Source organism: Panthera onca, chromosome B2, assembly GCF_046562875.1.
Source record: "Panthera onca isolate mPanOnc1 chromosome B2, mPanOnc1 haplotype 2, whole genome shotgun sequence".
In the NCBI taxonomy this organism is placed as follows: domain Eukaryota; kingdom Metazoa; phylum Chordata; class Mammalia; order Carnivora; family Felidae; genus Panthera; species Panthera onca.
This window is the reverse complement of record NC_138343.1, coordinates 99,826,192-99,847,613: the sequence shown is the minus strand read 5'-3', so window position 1 is coordinate 99,847,613 and position 21,422 is coordinate 99,826,192. Positions and strand designations below refer to the sequence as shown.

Below are 21,422 nucleotides of genomic sequence, written 5' to 3'. Positions count from 1 at the left end.
TTGGTGACTGTAGACTTTTCAGGAAAATAACGGAATGAAATTTGAATTTTCAGTTGCATATTAAACTAGAAAAACTTTAGGAAAGTTTTTAAGAAATAGACTTAAATTATGTATTTACTTTGGGGAATGCTCTTTTTTTTTTAATGTTTATTTTGAGGGAGACTCCATGTGGGAAGGGGCAGAGAGAGAGAGGGAAAGAGAGAATTCCAAACAGGCTCCACGCTGTCAGCACAGAGCCCAAGGAAGGGCTGTAGCTCATGAACCATGAGATCATGACCTGAGCCGAAGTCAAGAGTTGGACACTTAACCAACTGAACCACTCAGGCACCCCTGGGGAATGCTCTCTTAATTTAAAGTATTTCAGTAGCATAATTTCACTCAAAATTTAGGGTTTATATTACTTACACAATGTGTGTAATAAACGTTTTGCTTATTTTTTAGATATCAGGTATCAGACCCCATTACTGATTAGATCTGGAATCACAGGACTAGAAGTTACCTATGCACCTGATGAGAAGGCACTTTTTCAAGAAATTGCAAATATAATAAAAAGGTATTGTTTTGTATTTTCTGATTTTTCCAGCTTTTGTTCAGAGGGTCCTTTCTTGCTCTTGATTAATAATATGGGCAAAGGTAGGAAAGAATAAGAGAATTTCTTCCTGTGGCCCTTAAAATTATCCTTGGAAAAATTTTGCCCTTACCTCTCATCACCATCCATCACCATTTCCAGCAGACTAGGGACGGCAAAACAATATTCTGTTCTCAAGATTGAAGAAGAAATATTGATTTAGCAACTCTGGCTTTCCCAGTTGGATTTTAGTGTGATTTTTCTATGGTAGTGAAATAATGGGGAACTGTACTAAACTTAAATTGTATTATTCATTAAATAGGCTTCTACCTTGGGAGTCAGCCACATTTCAATACATTTTTTTTTTATGTTTTCTGAGTTCTAAACCAATGTTTTCAAAAAGTGTTAGTATGCAATCTATTCGTAAATCTAGGATTATGTGGTCCATACTCTTTTGTAATACATAGTTCCTTAAAAATCTCTTTTGATCATTTGATGGTTGGCCTGGATGATTGATAGTAGAATCTTGTCAAATTTATGAAAAGGATTTTTTAAAACAGAAGTATTTTAATTTAAAAATAATTAAGTGAATCTTTTGCATTTTCTAAAGACTATAACTTTTGGTAACTATGGACCCTTCTGTTAAAGGCTTCATTTTTCCAGGCACTTAAAATTTCTGCCTATTGCTAGGCTTAGGTTTTTAAATACCTAAAGCAGGCTGGAAAATAGCCTTTGTATCTTTATGTGTGGATAAAAGCTCTCCTTGAGCGTGTCGTTACACTCACCCCTTTCTGTTTTGCTTTCTGTGGTTTGCTTTCTGTAGTTGAACTCTTTCCTGTAGAACTGAGACAGTATTCTGCATGAAAGATCAAGATGATATCCTACAGACTGAATATCTGATTCAGTCCCACCCAGATGCGTTAGCATAAACCATTTTGAAATTTAGAAAACCAGAACATGTTTTCAACAAAACAAAATTAAATTAAATGTCAGGACGTCAAAAATAATGCACTGCTTACCCACCACTCTAGGGAGGAAACAAGAGAAAAGTATTTTTACTCTTTATAGTACTGGTGACTGGATGGATTCCAACCCATTTGAGTCTTGCCATTGTCATTCCTACCTTTTATCTTCTCACAGAGGTTGTCATCAACATGTCAGATGCTTCAGTGCCCACACTTTTATTTCTGCAAGCAGCTTAGCAAAAAGAACATGCAGAGTTTTAGTCAATACCATTTTGTGTGCCAGCACATGTTCAATAATGTCCCTGGGCTTTGTATGCTTGTGTACTCCTTGTTAGATATATTCCCAACAACAGCTTATTTGCCAACATTGAGAATTTTAGCAATCATTTGCAAGTGTAGTAACTTTCTTCATGTCCATAACATGAATTATATCAGTCATTAAGAAAAATGTAGTAAACAAAATAAAACTAATTTCTGGTTCTTACACTAGAAGATCATATGGTTATTAAGTGCCTAAATAACAACATTTCAGTTCTGTAATGTCCTTTATAATTATTCTAAACGGGCCCCTAAAAGATTATTTTATTCTTTCAGCCCCTTTGTTGAGTACCTACTCAACACAGGCTTTGTTAACAACATAGATTTTAGTTTGGGTTTTTTTCTTTTTTTTTTTTTTGAAAATTAACAAATACATTTATTTATTTATTTATTTTTTACTTTTTTTCAATATATGAAATTTATTGTCAAATTGGTTTCCATACAACACCCAGTGCTCATCCCAAAAGGTGCCCTCCTCAATACCCATCACCCACCCTTCTCTCCCTCCCACCCCCCATCAACCCTCAGTTTGTTCTCAGTTTTTAAGAGTTTTAAGAGTCTCTTATGCTTTGGCTCTCTCCCACTCTAACCTCTCTTTTTTTTTTTTCTTCCCCTCCCCCATGGGTTTCTGTTAAGTTTCTCAGGATCCACATAAGAGTGAAAACATATGTTATCTGTCTTTCTAAGTATGGCTTATTTCACTTAGCATCACACTCTCCAGTTCCATCCACGTTGCTACAAAGAGCCATATTTCATTCTTTCTCATTGCCGTGTAGTACTCCATTGTGTATATAAACAACAATTTCTTAATTTATTCATCAGTTGATGGACATTTAGGCTCTTTCCATAATTTGGCTATTAACAACATAGATTTTGAAGTCAGCCAGCTCTGTTTTGTTTTGTTTTTTTAAGAATATGGCTATTTTATATGCTTCTGCATCTATATTTTAAACTTATATATCTTAATGAATGGAAGATGTTACTGGAAGGACAGGGTTTTTTTTAAGTTTTTATTTTAATTTCCAGTTCGTTAATATATGGTGTAATATTAATTTCAGGTTACAATATAGTGATTCCATAGTTCAGTACATCATCCCTTGCTCATCACAGCAAGTGCGTTCTTTAGTCCCCATCACCTATTTCCCCCATTGCCCCACCCACCTTCCTTCCACTAATCATCAGTTCTCTATACCTAAGAGTCCATTTCTTGGTTTGTCTCTTTTTTTCCCCCCTTTTTTCATTTGCTTTTGTTTCTTAAAGTCCACGTGTGAGTGAAATCATGTAGTGTTTGTCTTTCTCTGACTGACTTATTTTGCTTAGCATAATACTCTGTAGCTCCAAGTCATTGCATATGTTTTTTTGTCTTGAGCAAGTTACTTATCTCTCTAAGCTTTAGTTTCCTCATCTGTAAAATGGGTAATAGATATGAAAATTAAATGAGATAATGCACATAAAACTCTTAGCCTGGTCAGTACATAAATGTTAACTCTGAGTGTAAGGTATAATAGTAGGTGCTAAATTATAAAATTGAATAAAATATAGATGCACACTTTAAGAGTTTTATTGTTTGTATTTTTCCATTCTTAATATTATATGTCCTCAAATGGCAAACATAAAAAGTAGTATGAAATTATATTAGACAAGTAAAACCAAATCCATTGTGTTGTCACAATCATTTTTTTCCTCTGTATTTCCTTGAACTTATTAATAATTTTCCATTTTCCCCAGCCTTCCTAACTTGGATATAAGCTTTGATTTCTTCCTTTTTCTCTTTCCTGCATGCATATATTACATTTATCTAACCTCAGAATTATGTTTCAAGATCATTCCTTTCCCCCACCTCACCCTGCCATTGCCACTGCCTAGTTAGAACCCCCTCATCTCTCTTCTGTACAGATGTTAATGGGTTATTTAAAATTTTAGTTGCGGAAACAGCTTTTTTTTTTTTTTTTTTTTTTTTGCCTAAGCAAGTAAATCATTTTCATATTTCTGCTGCTTCTATTTTCTCCAGTTTTATTTTTTCCTTCACCACTAATCCCATCTACCCAACCTTGTTCTTTCCATAACTTTTAGAAACCAGGTAGAGTTGATAAAAGTCACCAAAATTGAAGAACAAGTCACAAAGATTTTGTTATTGTCACCAAATGTTTTCACAGAAGAAATGAAATTCTTGTGGTTTTGAACTTGAGTTGAGACCTGTCTTATCAGCCTTAAGAGTCTCCTTAGATGAAATGGCCTCTAGGTCAAAAAATAAATATACATAATAGATCTGGAAAATATTGAAAGGACTAAAATCTAATCAGTTAAGAGAAGCAGAGTGTTTTCTGGTTTTTTATTTTTTCAGCAGTCATCTCTGAGCAGTAGCAGTTTATAAAATAGACAACTTTTAAAAATATACATATTTTTTCAAAACATCAGAAAGTAAGTGTACTTAACGAACTCTGTTAGGTGCTGCAACATAGCAAATAGCTAACTGGAATAATAATCCTTGCAGTAATAAGATATTTTATGAATCTGGGAAATTCAGATAAAGAAGTCAGAACTGCCTTTATAGAAGAAGAAGGGCTCTGTAACCATCTGGCATCTTCTTCATGTACCTGTGCTTAGAAATATATGCAGTAGGCACTCCAGCAACCTTCCACATTCTTAAGATCAAGGCCAACTGTGGCCATGTTGTAATGCCTGTTCTGGTCGTTCTTGGTATTGAGGCAGTCAACTGCATGGGTTCTGGTATATGTGTATGGGAATCCTTCAAATCTCCTATCCCTGATAATCCTTAGAGCCACTTGATACAGTATTTCTGCCCCAATTTCTCAAATTTAGACGGTGCATAGTTTTCAGGAAGATGCACTTGTCTGTCAGATAACTGCCCTGAAGAGAGTTTAACTTAATTGAAGAATTGATGAAATTGCTATCAACAAAGATATGTTAACCTATTAGATGTTATGTTAGAAGACTAATGAGCAGGAAGACTGTTGAGAGACTTCTGTTTTCTTGGGTCCCCTAGGATCTTTCTGGACTTTTTGTTTAAGAATTAGTCTACCTTTTTAGCTTTTAATCTCTGAGATTGAATATTTGCCTCATTGTTGCTTATTGCCTTATTTTCCTTTGCTTCCCCGTACTCATGTCTTACCCCTGCCCTTTGTTCCAGAATTGCCAGCCATGAGGCACTTTCTTCCAAGAAAACACTTTTTTGTAGGTTGGTGAAAAGGTCCATTTGGCTGTTCTGTTAAATTGGTCAAGTGGTTTTCTCAGAAATTTCAACCCTATTTGTATAGAGAAAAACACATGGATAATATATACATTATCTTTTTCTCCTGACAAGTTTGAGAGCTATTCTGTAAGTCCATGGTATAATAGCAGGTCACAAGCAGATTACCAGATATTGAAATTTATATTATAGAATGTATTTTGATAGGGCCTTTAAGGGATGGAGAGAATAAAAAGAATGATGTTGCAAATGTTTGAACCTAATTCTTTTGACATCAGCCATTTAAATATACTCCAGGATTAAAAATGAGACATTTTTGTGACATTCTTGTATTCGTTGACTAAGTGAAAACTAAAGCCATTCAACCCCATCATTTTAAGAAAGCAGTTATGGAAATATGGTAAACTATTAGCAAACCTGTTCTAAAAATAGATCTCATGATCTGCTTATGATTCATTGTTATACCAGAGACTTCCAGAGTAGCCATTTATAGCTTGCATCAGTAAATTAGTAGGATCCTACTACTAGGATACTTTGAGTGATACTTCAGGTGTTAAATAATACAATATGGACAGGCTGCACATTCCCCAATTCAGAGTGACTATAACCAATGAGGTAAAACCCAAATTTATAGGTTTTTACGATTTTTCACTCTGCTTTTTGGCTTTTATCAGTAAGAAAATAATCAGTAATTTAGAGCTTCTAATTGGGAGCATAATCATAGCTTTTGCTCTCAAAGTTTTTGTTCTCATACAATTTTTCCATCGAAGTATATCTTCAAGTTTATTTTTCCTTGCACTGTAACCAAACATTTTTCTGTGGTGGTCACTATGAAAGTCCTAAGAGGAGCCACAAAGAGGCTCTTTCTGAGTTGGATGCACATTATCAGTGCAGTTTTACCAGTGCAACTGTGTGACTGCAGTGAGCACCTTTTTCCCTAGTTTCTGTTGCTTAGCTTCCCCACATTAATCTCACCCCTGTTAATATTTCATTCTTCCATTAAGCTGAGTCACCTTCTTCTTAAGTTTAGAGGACAAACTTGTCATTACCAAGGCCTTACTTCCTGTAAGGAACAAGTCATTAATTAAGTGGGAAAAGGAAGATGTTTTCATTTTCTTTCTCAGCATTAAAACTGTTTAAGGACAATATAGGTTAGAGGGGTAGAGAAGTAGCAACAAAATGACCTGGGGGGGATCTTTTTCAAAACATGTGTCCACACATGCCCTCACACTTCACCCTGCCCCTACCCTCATGATATTCTCAATCATTCTCTCATTCTTGTACTTCAGTGGTAATGCCTCTCTCGTCCCAATTTCTATCAGCTTCTTTCCTAAGTCATATCAAATGAATATGTAGTCTCAGTAAAAACTATGTTTGCTTTATAAAAGTAGCTTCCAATCAGAAACTCTAATCTATTCCTTCTTATATAGGAAGTGTATAGGTGCCATTGTACCATCCCTTCTCCATCTGAGAAACCGAATAGATTTTTATCTTTCGCACTTTATATCACAAAGAAACAATTCTTCTGATTAAAGCTTCAAATGTGTGGTCCTTCTTCAATTTTTTCATTCCTTTAGGTATGATCCTGATATTCTGCTAGGATATGAAATTCAGATGCATTCCTGGGGTTACCTCTTACAAAGGGCTGCTGCCTTAAGTGTTGATTTATGTCAGATGATCTCTCGGGTGCCAGGTACGAAGCCTTGTGAATATTTTATGGTTCAACCACAGAGTAAATTACAAAGTGAATAAAGACAAGGTATTAAAAAGTACTATTGTTCTAGCCTGATTTTAATACTAAATTATGTAAGCTCTAGATGTATCGTAACTCCATTATGGACAAATTCAAAAATCAAGAAAAAAGAAAAAACACCTCCATGTTGCTGTTATATATGCTGTTAATATATTTGTTGGTGTCTTTTCTTTCAGTCATTTTTCATATACATATGTAAGCCTCTTTTATATAACTTTAGTCACATATTTCTCCCATTTTTATTATGCTTCTTTCATCTAGTATCTTGTGAGTATTTTTCTGTATTCTGAGATAGTCTTCATAATCATTATGAAGCACACAACATTTCTTTGGCTGATGTACCATAATTTTATTTTGTCTGGTTCTATGTTTTATGCTTTTGGTTGGAACGCTGTTTATTTTTATTTGGGTATCAGGCTAAAAAATTTGCATGAATTTTGAAGGCTGTTTCCCACAAGTCTGATTCTGTTCGAAGGAGGGAGGCAATAACATTCATACAAAAATTAAAGTTGATAAAGCACCTTTCAGAGTTATGTTTTTCCTTATAACTGTAGAATTTTTAATAACTTGGTTTTAAAGTCACAAGTCTGACTAGGACAACAGCATATACTTTGGGTATATTGATGAAAACTAATCAAGAGAACTCCTGGGAGAGGTTATGACTTCAGTACAATGTCTTAAGTGTTAGTAATTTTATTTATTTTTTTTTTTTTTTTAATTTTTTTTTATTTTTGGGACAGAGAGAGACAGAGCATGAACGGGGGAGGGGCAGAGAGAGAGGGAGACACAGAATCGGAAACAGGTTCCAGGATCTGAGCCATCAGCCCAGAGCCTGACGCGGGGCTCGAACTCACGGACCGCGAGATCGTGACCTGGCTGAAGTCGGACGCTTAACCGACTGCGCCACCCAGGCGCCCCAGTGTTAGTAATTTTAAAGGGAAAGGCTGAAGCTAGAAGATTCAAAGACCATAAATATTTTGAACTATGCAAAAAGCTTGGAATAAAAAGGCAGAGATAATTTTGGGTTTTCACTGCATAAATTTCTTGTAGCTTTTGTGTCCCTTGGATGCTAGGAATAGTGTGGTATATCTCAATTTTCTCAACATTCATTTGGGATAGGTTTCTGAATATTCAGGAGAGGCAGCATGAATGTTCAGGTGTACATACTAGTTTAATTAGCTGTAACAGGTAAGGTATATGACTTAAGATCAGAAGAATGAATGAAAGCTCGTCCTTTATTTATATACACACACACACACACACACATATATATGTATATATATACACACATATATAGACACACATATATATACACGTGTGTGTGTGTGTGTGTGTGTGTGTGTATATATACTTTTTTTTTTTTTTTTTTAAGTAGGCTCCATACCCAGTGTGGGGCTTGAACTCACAACCTTGAGATCAAGAGCCCCATGCCCTACTGACTGAGCCAGCCAGGAGCCTCAAGGTCTTGTCCTTTAAGAATACCACAGAAGACATTTTTATGAGGCAACATGGTACAGTAGAAAGGGGATGGTTAGGAAGGCAGTAAAGAGCACAGATTCTGGAGAAGGACTAGCTAGGTTCAAATCCTGGTGATCCTGCTAACTAGCTATGTGATGTCAAACAAGTTACTTAACCTATTTATACTTCAGTTTGTTCAGCTGTAAAACGAGAATGATAATACAACTTATCTCATAGAGCAATTGTGAAGTACTTAGAACAGTGCCTAAGACCACAGTAAACATTATGTAAGTGTTAGATGAAAAAAACTTGTAAACATCATCTCTTTAAATTAAAGAAGAGGGATGAATGTGTGTACATGGTCTCTCTGGAATCAGGTAACCCTGGTTTATAGTACTGGTTCTGTTTCTGTGTGACCTGGGACAAGATATAACATTTCTGAGTAAAATTTACTACAATGCAAAATGCAAATTATACTAACATAATAAAGTGGCTAGGTTAAAGTAAAAGAAACAATAAAGTTCTTAGAACATAATAGACATTCAGCATATAGTAAATATATTTATTATTCCAGATCCTCTAATGAACAACATTTGTATATATCCAGTGTCATATAAGAGAAACACATTTTAATTTCTATTCTAGGTAAAGTCATCACCTAAGAAACTAGACTCAGAACTCTACTCTTCATCTAGTGGTCCATGCAAAGTTAGAATTTCATTCTGAATAGGAATGTCATTAATTGATGTCAACAAATTTTCAGAGAGGTTAGGTTAAAAACTCTACCATGTTTTCCAGGAAGTGACCAGTGTAACTATAAACATATTCATCCTAATACTAAAGGAATGCTTTAGTGTTAGGTGTTCATAAAAATGGCACCAAAAATTAACCAAATTTAAAGTAAAAAGAGTATTATTTTTAAAATATGTGTGTATACACATTTTTATTATTTAAAAATATACAATTTTCAATTACATTTCACAAAATTCCTTCATAACTTAGAGTCTTTTTTAAGTTTCATTTGTTAGAGCATGAGCAGGGGATGGGCAGAAAGAGGGAAAGATCACATCCAAAGAGGGAGAGATTTTGCCAAGAGAGTCCGCTGATAGTGTTGAGCCCAGTGCGGGGCTTGAACTCACAAACCATGAGATCATGACTCGATCTAAAATCAAGTCAGAAACTCAACCAACTGAGCCACACAGGCTCCCACTTTCAAAATAACTTAGAGGAAAGAAAATTGTTTTATTAATCAAAATAGTGATTATTCACTCTCTAAGTCTAATACAAAATAGTGAATTATGTTTCATCTTTAATCTTTCTCTTTCATTTTTATTCTCATTTTATTTGGCATAATTTGCTTGGAAATTTGGTTTCTGTGAGTCCTGATACAGTCTATTCATTTCTGTAGATGACAAAGTTGAGAACAGATTTGCACCTGAAAGAGATGACTATGGATCAGAAACAATGAGTGAGATAAATATTGTTGGCCGAATTACACTAAACCTTTGGAGAATCATGAGAAATGAGGTAAGGTGCTTCATCTAAAATTTCATTGGAAATAAGAGATTAGGTCAGTATAACTGTTTCATTTATTGTAGAGTATTAGTATAGTCCGCTATGTAATTTATGCTTCTTTGTGAATTATTTTTATTATACTTAAGTAGAGTTACAAAAATAAATACTACCTTCTAAAATGCAAAGCTACAAGAGTATTTAATGTTGTTGATGTGTTAATTTTTTTTTCCATTTGTGTCTAAGGTAGCAGTAGCTAGGAAAGTCTACAACTATCATGAGGTATTATGTTGTATGTGTCAAATGTTAAATAGTTTCATCATTTTTTTCACTTAATACCAGATAAATTCAGCTTGGCCTTTCTGATTTATTAAGTAAGAAAAATTTAGTTTACACATAAGAAGGAACTAAGGATATTTAAAAACTGGGTCAGACGAAGAAGGTAAATTGGAGAGACAGTGCTTGGAAATAGTTAATAGCAGCTTCCAAGTGAGGCTTTGGGGGTCCAGATAAGGATTTTTCGTAGTATAAATTTCAACAAATTATCTCATTAGTTTGCAGTCACTCAGAAAAATAATTCTTTCACCAAAAATGTAAGATCATAGGATCTTAAAGTATGTTTGCATTCTTGAAGTTGCTTGAATGTAAACTTTTATTAAAATGTAAATGTAAAAAATGTAAAAATGTAAAAAAATTTATTAAATGTAAAAAAGGATACCTACTGTAAATTGGTCTATTCTCAAATTTTGGACTTCAGGTAATATTAATACAGAATGTTTATATTTAAAAGAAAGCTGTGTTCTTCAGTCGCTTCTCTTTGAAACTACTTTCTCATTATATACTTTTATTATATACTCATCATTAACTATGATCTTTCTGACTCTTCTAGATTTACATAAAACATTTGACTTTCCAAACATGCCCTCTGCAGTTCTTTTGGGCACCAAGACACAGTAATCCTTTCACATAAAGAAATATATTCTTTATATAAAATTCAGGTGTCCTTATTTTTCTTATTTCCTCTCTATACCGTGAACCTAACATTATTCTCACATTTCATCCAATTTGAAAATGTTTAATATATGTAACTGCTTGAGGATGATTTTATGTTATTTTCTTCTCAAAATATTATCAGAGCATAAGAATCCCTAATGACTTCAAAATAGCTCCTAATGACACAGCATAGGATATGGAAGGTACAAGAGATTGTGGTGTATTTGGTTTGTTTATTCCATTATATAATTTAAACTGTGGTCTCTGATATTGTCTGTGATGAACACATAAATTATGTAAACACAAAATTAAATTCTTGAATCTTAGTTTTATCCTTGAAGATCCAAAAGGCAGCTATACAGTTATTCACTATTAGCTTAAAATCAGAAATTGGAGAGTAATTTTTTTTTTTTTAATGTACAGCTTTCTTTAGTCCTTTCAGAGGCCTCCTCTAATTTTAAGCTTAATATATAGTCTATCTGATCTTTATTTGTAAATAAGGGAACGACTGTGAGAAAGTATGAATTGGATAATTTCCTAGATGGGCCAAACTGCCAAACCGGATAGTCGGGTTTTTTTTGTTTTTTTTTTTTTGCTAATCCAAAGTATTCCTGATAATTTGGAAATTTCCGGGAAATCCTGAATGAACCTATGGGAAGTACTATCTTATAACTTAAATTGTTTTGGAACTTTAAGGGTTATGACTTTGGACAGAAGCTCGCCCTGAGAACTTTCATATTAGAGATCCTCAAACTATTTTTTTCTGGATTTAAACAGTTCCAGAAACTCCTTTTTTTAATCTTTATTTCTTTTATCTATATCTTCCTCATGACACTTAGCAGTTTCTAACTAATTGATTATAATATGCTTTTTATTAAAAATAATTTGTATCCACTATTAAAACAAAATGAATGCAGACAAGTATACAAAATGAAAGTGAAATCCTTTTGTCTCTCTAGGACATCTCCTCAACTGTTACACTCCCCTGATATAGTTTACAGTTGAATGAATATCTTTCCTTATATGCCTAGTTTGAGTTTTTTAAATTTTGTTTATTTTTTAATATAATAGTTTTCACTCTCCTGCTAACTTTAACATAAAATTACTGCTAGACTTTGAATCCTCAGTAACAAACACAGTGCCTCTTAAATAGTGCTCATGACGTACTTGTTGATTGCTTGAATAAAAGAATAAATGAGTCTTTCCCCAGAAGATGGTGTTTAGAGGCCTTCTGGATATCAACTGAATCTAGACCTTTCAAGAATTTGCCACCAGAGCCCAAATTTGAGCCAGGGGTTAGATCAATTAAGAGCTTCCTCTATTTTAATAGGCAGAGAGGCATGTTATATGGATGCAGATGTTGGTAGGTGGGTAGATGTAGCAATGTGTGGAAGTTCTCTTCTGACTGCTTCAATTTCCTCAGTGAAATAGCAGTCATGGTTCTCAACTGAGAGTGAGCATAGTGGAGGGACTTGATGGGTTTGAGGGGAGAAGAAGAGTATGAACAAGTTATCTAGGAGAATTTGAGGATAGTTATTTAAGAAAATAAAGTATAAAAGCTAGGCAGTGTGGACAGCACATTTGAGATTCACATCAGAAAATTAAAGTGATACCTGCCAGCTATGTTCAGATTCACAGATACAAGCGTAGATAAGACAGGGTTAGATTCAACCACCACTCATAAGCAAAGGATTATGACTTTGTGAAAAAGTAATTAATTAATTGCAGAGCAGGTGAGGGGCAAAGAAGGAAATAGTAGTGGAAGGTTGTGATAATGATTGTGCAAATTGAGCTAGATGGGAGCTCGGGGTACTAGAGGGAGTAAACTAGAAGGATGAGAGATGGTGGTCAGAGAATGGGATGAGGGAGGGGGTAGTTATTGGTAATAATAGAACTTGGGAGTATGATCATGGGAGTGGATGGCTAAGGTGGGATGGAGGCAGTGACAGGTGAATTTGCCTCATACCTCGCTCTCTGGTAGCAGTATGGAAGGGGACAAGAACAGAGGTAAGGAAACCAGGGAGAAGATTATTGGGGTAGCTCAAATGAAAGTTGGCAGTTGTGTAAGGATTTAAAAAACAATTTAGAGGATAAATCCACAAGAAAAAGATGAAGAGGAGGAGGTGTCAAGAATGAGGATCAGGGTTCTGACATAGATCATGTTTAGGTGGGAAAATGATTTAAGAATATAGAGCATGAGATATCAGTCAGATAACCAGGTGAAGGAAGATGCGCAGCAGGCATATACCTAAGTCCCAAGTATGGGGTAGAAGTCTAGATTAGAGATCTGATCTTGGAAGTCACATCAGAGTAGATGTGCTCACAAAGAAGCAAATACAGGGAGTGATCGAAATTGAGCCAAGGACATTTTTGTGAATGAAACCCTTTGAGTAGACAGAGGAATCAGCTCCTAAGAAATAGTCATAAGATGAAGAACCTGGAGAGAACATTCCTAGCAGAGCCACTAAGGAAGTCTGATGTTTCCACATAAGCATGTAAGCCTCCCATTATCTCAATTTGGCAACATCAGAATCTGTTTGTAATATGTCCTATTAAAATCTCAGTCTGTCAATAAGCATGTCAGGTGCTTTTAAAAATGTTTTTTAACATTTTATTTATTTTTGAGAGACAGAGAGCACAAGCTAAGGAGGGACAGAGAGAGGGAGACACAGAATCTGAAGCAGGCTCCAGGCTCTGAACTACTAGCACAGAGCTTGACATGGAGCTTGAACCCATGAACTGTGAGATCATAACCTGAGCCAAAGTCAGATGCTTAACCGACTGAGCCACACAGACGCGCCCAGCCTGTCGGGTGCTTTTAAATAAGACAATGTGATGGGCAATGAAGATGAGGTAGAAGTAAAATAATATACTTGCTACCATTCATATATTGTTTTATCATTTATAAGGCATTTTTACAGACTTGTCACTTTTACATTTTGCTACAAACTTGTGGTATAAATAAGACAACAGAGTAGTGAGGTACTATTCCAGATAGAGAAAACTGAAATTTACGGAGGTTAAGTGACTCGTCGAAAGCCTCATACCTAGTAAGGGGTCGAGACTCAGACTCATTGTAGGCATGCTGTCTGTCTTTAGAGAGCTTAGTGTACATTTTATTTTTAAATATAAATATGTATAAAATATAAAATAAAATATAAGCTCTCTGAAGATAGCCTTCCAGTGTCCTAGAAATTTCTTACATCTTCATATTGGTACTGGTTACATGGTTGTGTGTGTGTGTGTGTGTGTGTGTGTATAAATGTATGAGTTGTTCACTTTAAATTTTAATACAATTCTTTATATAAAGTGTGTGTCAGTCAAAAAAATTTTAAATTGGAGACTCAGGAAATGAGCAACTGAGGGAATAAAGTGATGGAGGATATAGGGCACAGGTGCTTGCTTATGATCTTCCATTTTTCTTTGATTTCATCTTTATTTCCTCTATTCCCCTTAACTAATTCTCTGCCTCTCCCAGTTCTGAGTAAGTTTATTTCTAAAGTGATTAACCATTGTGTTATGCACATTGACTCTGTGAATGGATAAGTGTAACCCACCTCTGTCAGACCATTACCTACCAATAAATAAATGGACAAGCATTGTAACACTTTATTTATATCAGTTCTGACTTTGATCTACATATTACATTTATTCAGTGTTGAAGTTACTTAGATTTCCCCTGAAAACAAGTTGCAAACTCCTACTTCATATTTCTGGATTCATGTTCCAACTTCCAGAGTAAATCACTCTCTATAGATTAGAATATTCCAAAGATAGATCATCTTAGAGTTCACGTTTCCTTCCTTTAGTTTTACTCACAGCTGAGATTATATAGCTAAGTATATTTATGTTCCTGTGAACACCAGGAAGACTCAAAGTAGAGTGGGTGTCATAAGGTTATATTTGTGTAGTCTTAATTCAGTTTGTGAAATTGTTCTATTTGAAATAAAATCAATCCAGAACATAGATCTGCCATCTGCCTCAGATATTGGGGACCAGTTTCTTAAGATTTTAACTTTACTTTGAGTCACAGAATCCCCTAGTTAGTACTTATAGGTCAACCTACATGGCAAGCTTCAAAATGTTCCCTAATGAGAGAGCTACAGGACAAGAGGACCTTTTCTGAAGAGGTTTCTTTCTTTCTTTCTTTCTTTTTTTTTTTTTTTTTTTTTGATTGCTTGTGTTAATGAGGATATATACTCCAGCAGAAGTTTAGATTTGGTCTAAAGTGATATATGTGTATTAGGTAATCATGTAACTACCTGAAATCAGATGTTTGGCTACATTTTGTATAACATTAAATGGGAATTTTTTTAAAAAACAAAAACCAAATGAAAATATTCACTAGAAAGTAGAAGAGTCACTCAAATATGGGGATTTAATAATAAAAGGAGTTATTCACTTATTTTTGAAAGAAATATTCCAGGTCATTACTGATTGTTGAAAAAAATGATTAACTTCCAAGGTGATGGGTTAGTATCTGCTTTATACTGGTGACTCTGTGTGTGTGTGTGTGTGTGTGTGTGTGTGTGTGTGTGTGTGTGTGTGTGTGTGTGTTTGCAAGTATACTAATTCCAGTGCTGTTGAAGTAAGACCAAAGATCTTTTGATTCTTTTGGAGATGAGCTTTTAAAATTCAGTCCCTGTTTTACACCTGCTGGGTTATAGAAGTGGAAAAGAAAATATTTTAAAATTATAATACACAAATGTGAAGTGCTTCTGAACTATTCCTCAGAATCCCAAGCTGACCTGAGAATGAGGACTGCTGATTCCTCAGTTTCCATTATGCATTGAAATACCTGCCATTGTCTAGATTGCTTCTGTCCTATAGGTATTTTTGAGACATTGTCTAGGTAGAGGTATGTTTCATGAATTTGGACTTTTTTAAAAAAAGTATTCTTTTCCCATTAACATACTTTTCCCTACATATTTTGAAGATGGGGAAACATTTCTGCCATTTCCTTTCATCTTTTGCTTTTGGAATGAAATTAACTGACTCTATAATGTCCACGTATTGGGTCTTAGTACCAGTGTAATTCTTGGAAGCAGAATGAATGCCTGCCCTTAACTAGATAATTCATTCTTGAATCTGTGGAATTCTGTTAATCAGCATGTCATCACAGACCAAAAAGTAGGTGTGCAAAAAACAGAAAATTAGTGTGTTTAAAAATGCTTCTTAATGTAAGAGGCGCCTGACTGGCTCAGTGGGAAGAGCATTCAGTTCTTGATCTTGGGGTCATGCATTCAAGCACCACATTGGGTATAGAGTGCTAAAAAGGATAAACTTAAAAAAAAAAATTTAATGCTTCTGTCAGTATTTGCATTGGTATAGAGTATAAAAAGAAGTGATGAAAACTGAGATCTCTGAAGTATGTCATGACCAAGTTGAACTCATCAGGTGTGATTGTTTTCCAATTAAATGGTAATTAACTCTAGACAGAATATTTCTCTCTAGAAGGCTATATATATGTAGTTTTAAACTATTTATAGTTCACTTGTAACATTTTTGCAGGTAGCTTTCATGCCTAGTATGAAAAGCTTCAAGTACTATTTTGGATTTCTTAGAACCAAATTTGCTCGTAAATACAAACATTATTATAATGAAGTCTTGGTTCTTTTGGTTTTTTGTTTTTTTTTTAGGTGGCTTTAACTAACTACACCTTTGAAAATGTGAGCTTTCATGTTCTTCATCAGCGTTTTCCCCTCTTTACCTTTCGAGTCTTATCAGATTGGTTTGATAACAAGACAGATCTGTACAGGTAATGTTTTATAACTCTGAAGAGGATAATAACTCTTTGTTAGTAAAATCAATATCATTAGAGTATGATTTACATATAATAAAATGCACACATTTAAATTGTATTGTGCAATGACTTTAAAAAAATGTATACACCCTGTAGCCACTACCCCAATCTAGACAGTGAACATTTCGAACACCCAGAAAATTCCATTGTGAGCTTTGCAGTCAACCTACCTATCCATTAATCACCCAGGTAAGTGCTAATTGAATTTCTGTTACGATAGATCTGTTTTGCCAATTCTACAACTTCATATAAATAGAGTTATTTACAATCTACCACTTTTTGTCTGGCTTATTTCAAGAACTCAGCATGCTCTGTTTTGAGATTCAGCCTTGTTGCTGTGTAAACCAGTAATTTGTTCAGTTTTATTAAGAAGTAATACTCCATTGTGTGGATATACCACAGTTTATCCAGTCACCTATTGATGGACAATTGAGTTGTGTCTTGTTTGAGGCTATTAAGAATAAAACTGTGTGCAAGTCTTTGTGTGAACATACATTTTCATCTCTCAAGGAGTGAAATTGCAGGGTCCCATGGTTAGTGTGTTTAACATTTTAAGAAACTGCTAAATTGTTTTCTTTGGCAATTCTTCTAGTGCAAGTCCGCTGGCAACAAATTCTCTCAGCCTTTATCTGTAAATATCTTTATCACAACCTTATTTTTGAAGGATATTTTCAGTGTCTAATTCTGGAGTTGAGTTTTTGTTTTTTGTTTTTTTTTTTCTTTCACCATTTTAAAGATTTCACTCCTTTTTTTTTTTTTTCTGGCCTCCATTGTTTCTAATGAGAAATCAACAGTCATGCTCCTCATTTTTCCAGTGTATGCAAACAGAAGGAATTACTCAGCTCTCCTGGTCCAGAGTCAGGTTTTAGAAGTTTCTATTCTCCTGAGGCTCAGGGATGAGTCTTTCTCAACATTCCTGCACTTCCCACAGTGCAATGGACTTCTGCTTTGTACCCTTGCCAGGTCTTGGCCCCAAGCAGACTTCTGACTCTCCCCCAGGGGGAGAGTCCTTCTCTCCTTCCTCAGCAGCGCTGTTTCTTTGCCTGGAATCTATGATGGGAGGGTCTCCTGCCTCTTTTCCAGTGGTAGACAGCTGCTGCTTGTTACTTAGTACAAGGTACACAGTTGGAACAGGGGAGGTTGCCTGCCCTTCCCAGCATTAGACATCTTTTGCATTTATTCTTTCCCCAGAGATAGTGGATCTCTGCTTAAATCCTGAGGATTAGAGTTTCTTGCCAGTCCCATAGCACCTCAAGCCTTTGCTTCATATGAGAGATGAGTCAGAGGAAGATTTCAATCCTTTGTGCCCTGCCCCCAGTTTTCATGGGGGGCCCATGGAAAACTACTCTTCTGGTATCTGGGGTTCCTAGTGATTCTAAACTATCATGCATCCCATGCATGACCTTTAAGAATTTATTAATATTTTAACTTTCATTCTTAAATGATTTTATGGCAGCTGCCTTGGCTGCCAGTGCTCTGCCAAAGATGAAATAAGTTATGTGTCCTCAGATGTGTTTGTCACCCTGTGAAATTTAGTTCACCTGATTCTCTTGTAACCGCAACTGTCAGATGGCTTCCAGAAAACATGATTGTGTAGATTTTCTTGCTTTTTATTATTGTTAGACTGGAGTGATGTACTTTATAGCTGTCAATATCTGAAGCAGAATTCTGTAATTTTTTTTTCCTGGCTGCTTTCAAAGTTTTTCTCTTTGCTTTTGGTTTTCAATAATTTCACTATTGTGAAATTTTAAAAATTTACTTACCTTTCTTGGTGTTTGCTGTGCTTCCTCGAGATTTAAGTTGATGTTTTTCATCAAATTTAGGAAATTTTTGGCTATTTCTTTAAATAATTTTTCTGTCCCAATCTCACTCTTTTGTAAGACTCCAATTACACGTGCGTTAAACTATTTGACAGTGTCCCACAGATTTTTGAGGCACTGTACAGTTTTCTTCAGTCTTTCTCTAACGACCTATCTGTCATCAACTTCTGTCATCACCAGTCTGCTGTTAAGGCCAGCGAATAACCTTTTTGAATTTCAGTTACTGTATTTTTAGTTTCCAAATTCTCACTTGGTTCTTTCTTTTCAGAGTTTCCATATTTTGTTTCCCTATTCATTTGCTCATTAAGACCTTATTTTTCTTTTAATTTTTTGAATATTTTTTTCCTTAGATTCCTGAACATACTTGTAATAGTTACTAAATACAACATCTGGCTCTCTCTGTATTAGCTTCTGTTTAACTGCTTATTCTCCTAACTGTGGGTCATATTTTTGTTTGTTTCTTTGCATAATTATGTAATGGATATTTTTGATGTTCTGTTGTACAGATTCTGGAGATTTATTATCTTCCTGTGAAGCATGTTTATATTTGCTCTAGTTTGCAATTCAGTTATTGGCTGATCACTTATTGAACTTATGCAAACCTAGTTTTTATTTGTTAAGGTGGTTTTCTGGAAAGCCAAGGTGTTTCCTACATCCCTCAAACTTGGCAGGACTCTGTCTCCAAACTCTATCCTGTTGGCATGTTGCTAGTGCTTAGTTTGAGGTTTGTCTAAAGTAGGCCTTGCTCTAGGACAAAGGCCTCCGAAGGCACGGTTTTTCTGGGCTCTCAGCTGGGTGCCCAATTGTTAATAAAGGGATAATGACATCTCTCCTCTGGCATTGCTAGCCCTCCAACCCCAGCACTGTCTGAATAGTTTAATTCCAAACCCAAGCCCACAGCAGCTCTCCTTAGTAAGCTTCATATGGTTTCATCTTCCTCATTTTCAGTGCAGCCCTGGGCCAGTCACTCACAGGAACCCCCCACCTGGATTACTGACTGCTAACCTCTGCTTCTTGCACATACACCCTGTCCCATAGATTCCAGCTACAAACTACATAACTCTAATCTCTGTCTCCGTGGCTTAGCAAGACAGCCACACTATACTTAGACTGTAGTATACTGCAGTATATTTTAGGAAGTTTTCTCCTCGTGGGCTGGGGTTCACCTCATGGGTTTTTTCTTCTCTCGAGAAGCACAATCTTGCATTGCCTATTGTTTGTTGCCCAGAAACAATCATCTCAACTGTTATATCAAAGCAGCTTCAGACTAGTCCAGTACCAGTTGTTCTGTCATAGTCAGAAGTGAAAGTTCCCACCTCTACTCTTCCTTAAGTTGAAAGTAAAATGATAGTAATAAGCTTAAAAAATAGCTATATAAAGAAAAAAAGCCATGAAATTAATGCGTCTGATGTTTGAAAGGAATGAAGCTCTGCTTATTGAATTGGAAGGCCACATGATGATGAGGCTGGAAAGATGTAGCCTTAGAAATAACTTGATGTGTTTAGGGGAACTGCTTTCTGAGCATGTCATCTGCAGTCTCCTTTGAGGAATCTCAAGTAAACTGAAATCACAGAAAGCACTAAGCTTATAATGAAAGCCTTATAGAAACAGAAGTTTAGAAGAAGTTATCTACCCGTAAATAAAATGAAACTTTTATTATTTTGTTAATGTGTATTTTGGGGAGAGTGTGCATGTGAGCGGGGGAAGGGCAGAGAGAGGGAGCCAGAGGATTCCAAGTGGGCTCTGCGCTGACAGTTCAAACTCCCGAACCGTGAGATCATGACCTAAGCCAAAGTCAGATGCTTAATCGACTGAGCCACACAGGCACCCCTAAAGTGAAACTTTTAATGGTAATATTAAAGTTACCATTGAAAACTACATTTATTGGTTTATTTTTAAGCCCTAAAGTGCTGTAAATGCATGTTTTGCTACCTCTAATTAGGATGATAAATAATTGCTCTTGCCAAGTGAAATCAAGAGCTGGACCTAACATATTACATAAGGGACTTGAACTAGACATTAGACCATTTATGTTAGATGGCTTGTGTTACATGGAGAGTCCATACAGTCTTTCTTTGGAGATACTTTGGAAGATCTCACAATTTTATTTTAAAAATTTAAGTGGATTTTTACCAACAAAGTGAGTCATACTCTTTAATTTGCATTTGCTTTGTACAATATATATGTAAATATATATGTAAATATATATATATTTGTAAATATATACATATTTTATAAATGGTCTCAGAAATTAGAGTAACTTGCTAGTCAAGAATTTCTTGTATTAAATCTGTTTATAAAGCTTGGAGGAGCCCTGATTATTATCACTTTGTTTTTATGAATTCACATTCAGTCTCCTGAAAACCCTTGATTTATATAAACAAGTTATGTTCCTGAAGTTTTGTTGTTTGGGACTTAGAATGTATTTTTCCATAAAATATTATGTTTCGTGATTAGATTCCTCTATCAGTCTATAAAACCTCTCCTAATCCCTAATATTACTGATCTAGAGAACTCATAGTAGCATTCTGATTTCATCTGCTTTCCAAGCAATAGTTATTAAATACTATCCCAGTTTCTGAGGTAGGAGCTCTGTGTTGGTAGTAGAGTTACGTAGCTCAAGAAGATAACGTTCAAAATGTTTTTCTTCATTTCCTGGATGTAGATAGAGCCAATCCAAAGAAAAAAGTTCAGAATAAGAAATCTGTACTTAGAATTCTTAAATCTCCTTTTTTTGTCACCTTCTTACATGCCCTGTCCCAAAAAATACCCTGTACCCTCAAGATGCTCTAAGTTCACCACCTACCCAGGCCTATCATGAATAGCTTATACTTTATATTTCCCTCCCTCTTCCTCTTTTGTGTTGCCTATCACACTTGAGTTTCACAAAGTGTTAGGAGGATGGCATAATTCTTTAACGACAACAACAAAATTACCTAACAGAATTCTGCATTGTCACACTATGTTTATTTTTTTTTTAAGTCCACAGTGTAATTCCATTCTCTTTTTATATCACTTGGC

The 21,422-nt window shown here is 35.2% G+C and overlaps 1 protein-coding gene across 5 annotated transcripts in view; it reads left to right on the top strand.

Annotated features, from left to right (window-relative positions):
* The window catches only part of REV3L (REV3 like, DNA directed polymerase zeta catalytic subunit), a 172,940-nt gene that overhangs the window by 116,127 nt on the left and 35,391 nt on the right, over window positions 1-21,422 (top strand). For all 5 annotated transcript variants that reach the window (XR_013555709.2, XM_078447223.2, XM_078447224.2 and 2 more), the window contains 4 exons: window positions 442-553; window positions 6,640-6,755; window positions 9,682-9,800; window positions 16,418-16,536. Coding sequence is in view for 4 of the 5 variants with exons in the window: in XM_078447223.2 (XP_078303349.2) it covers window positions 442-553; window positions 6,640-6,755; window positions 9,682-9,800; window positions 16,418-16,536 (466 nt within the window). In the remaining variant the exon portion in view is untranslated. The remainder of the gene's footprint in view (window positions 1-441; window positions 554-6,639; window positions 6,756-9,681; window positions 9,801-16,417; window positions 16,537-21,422) is intronic.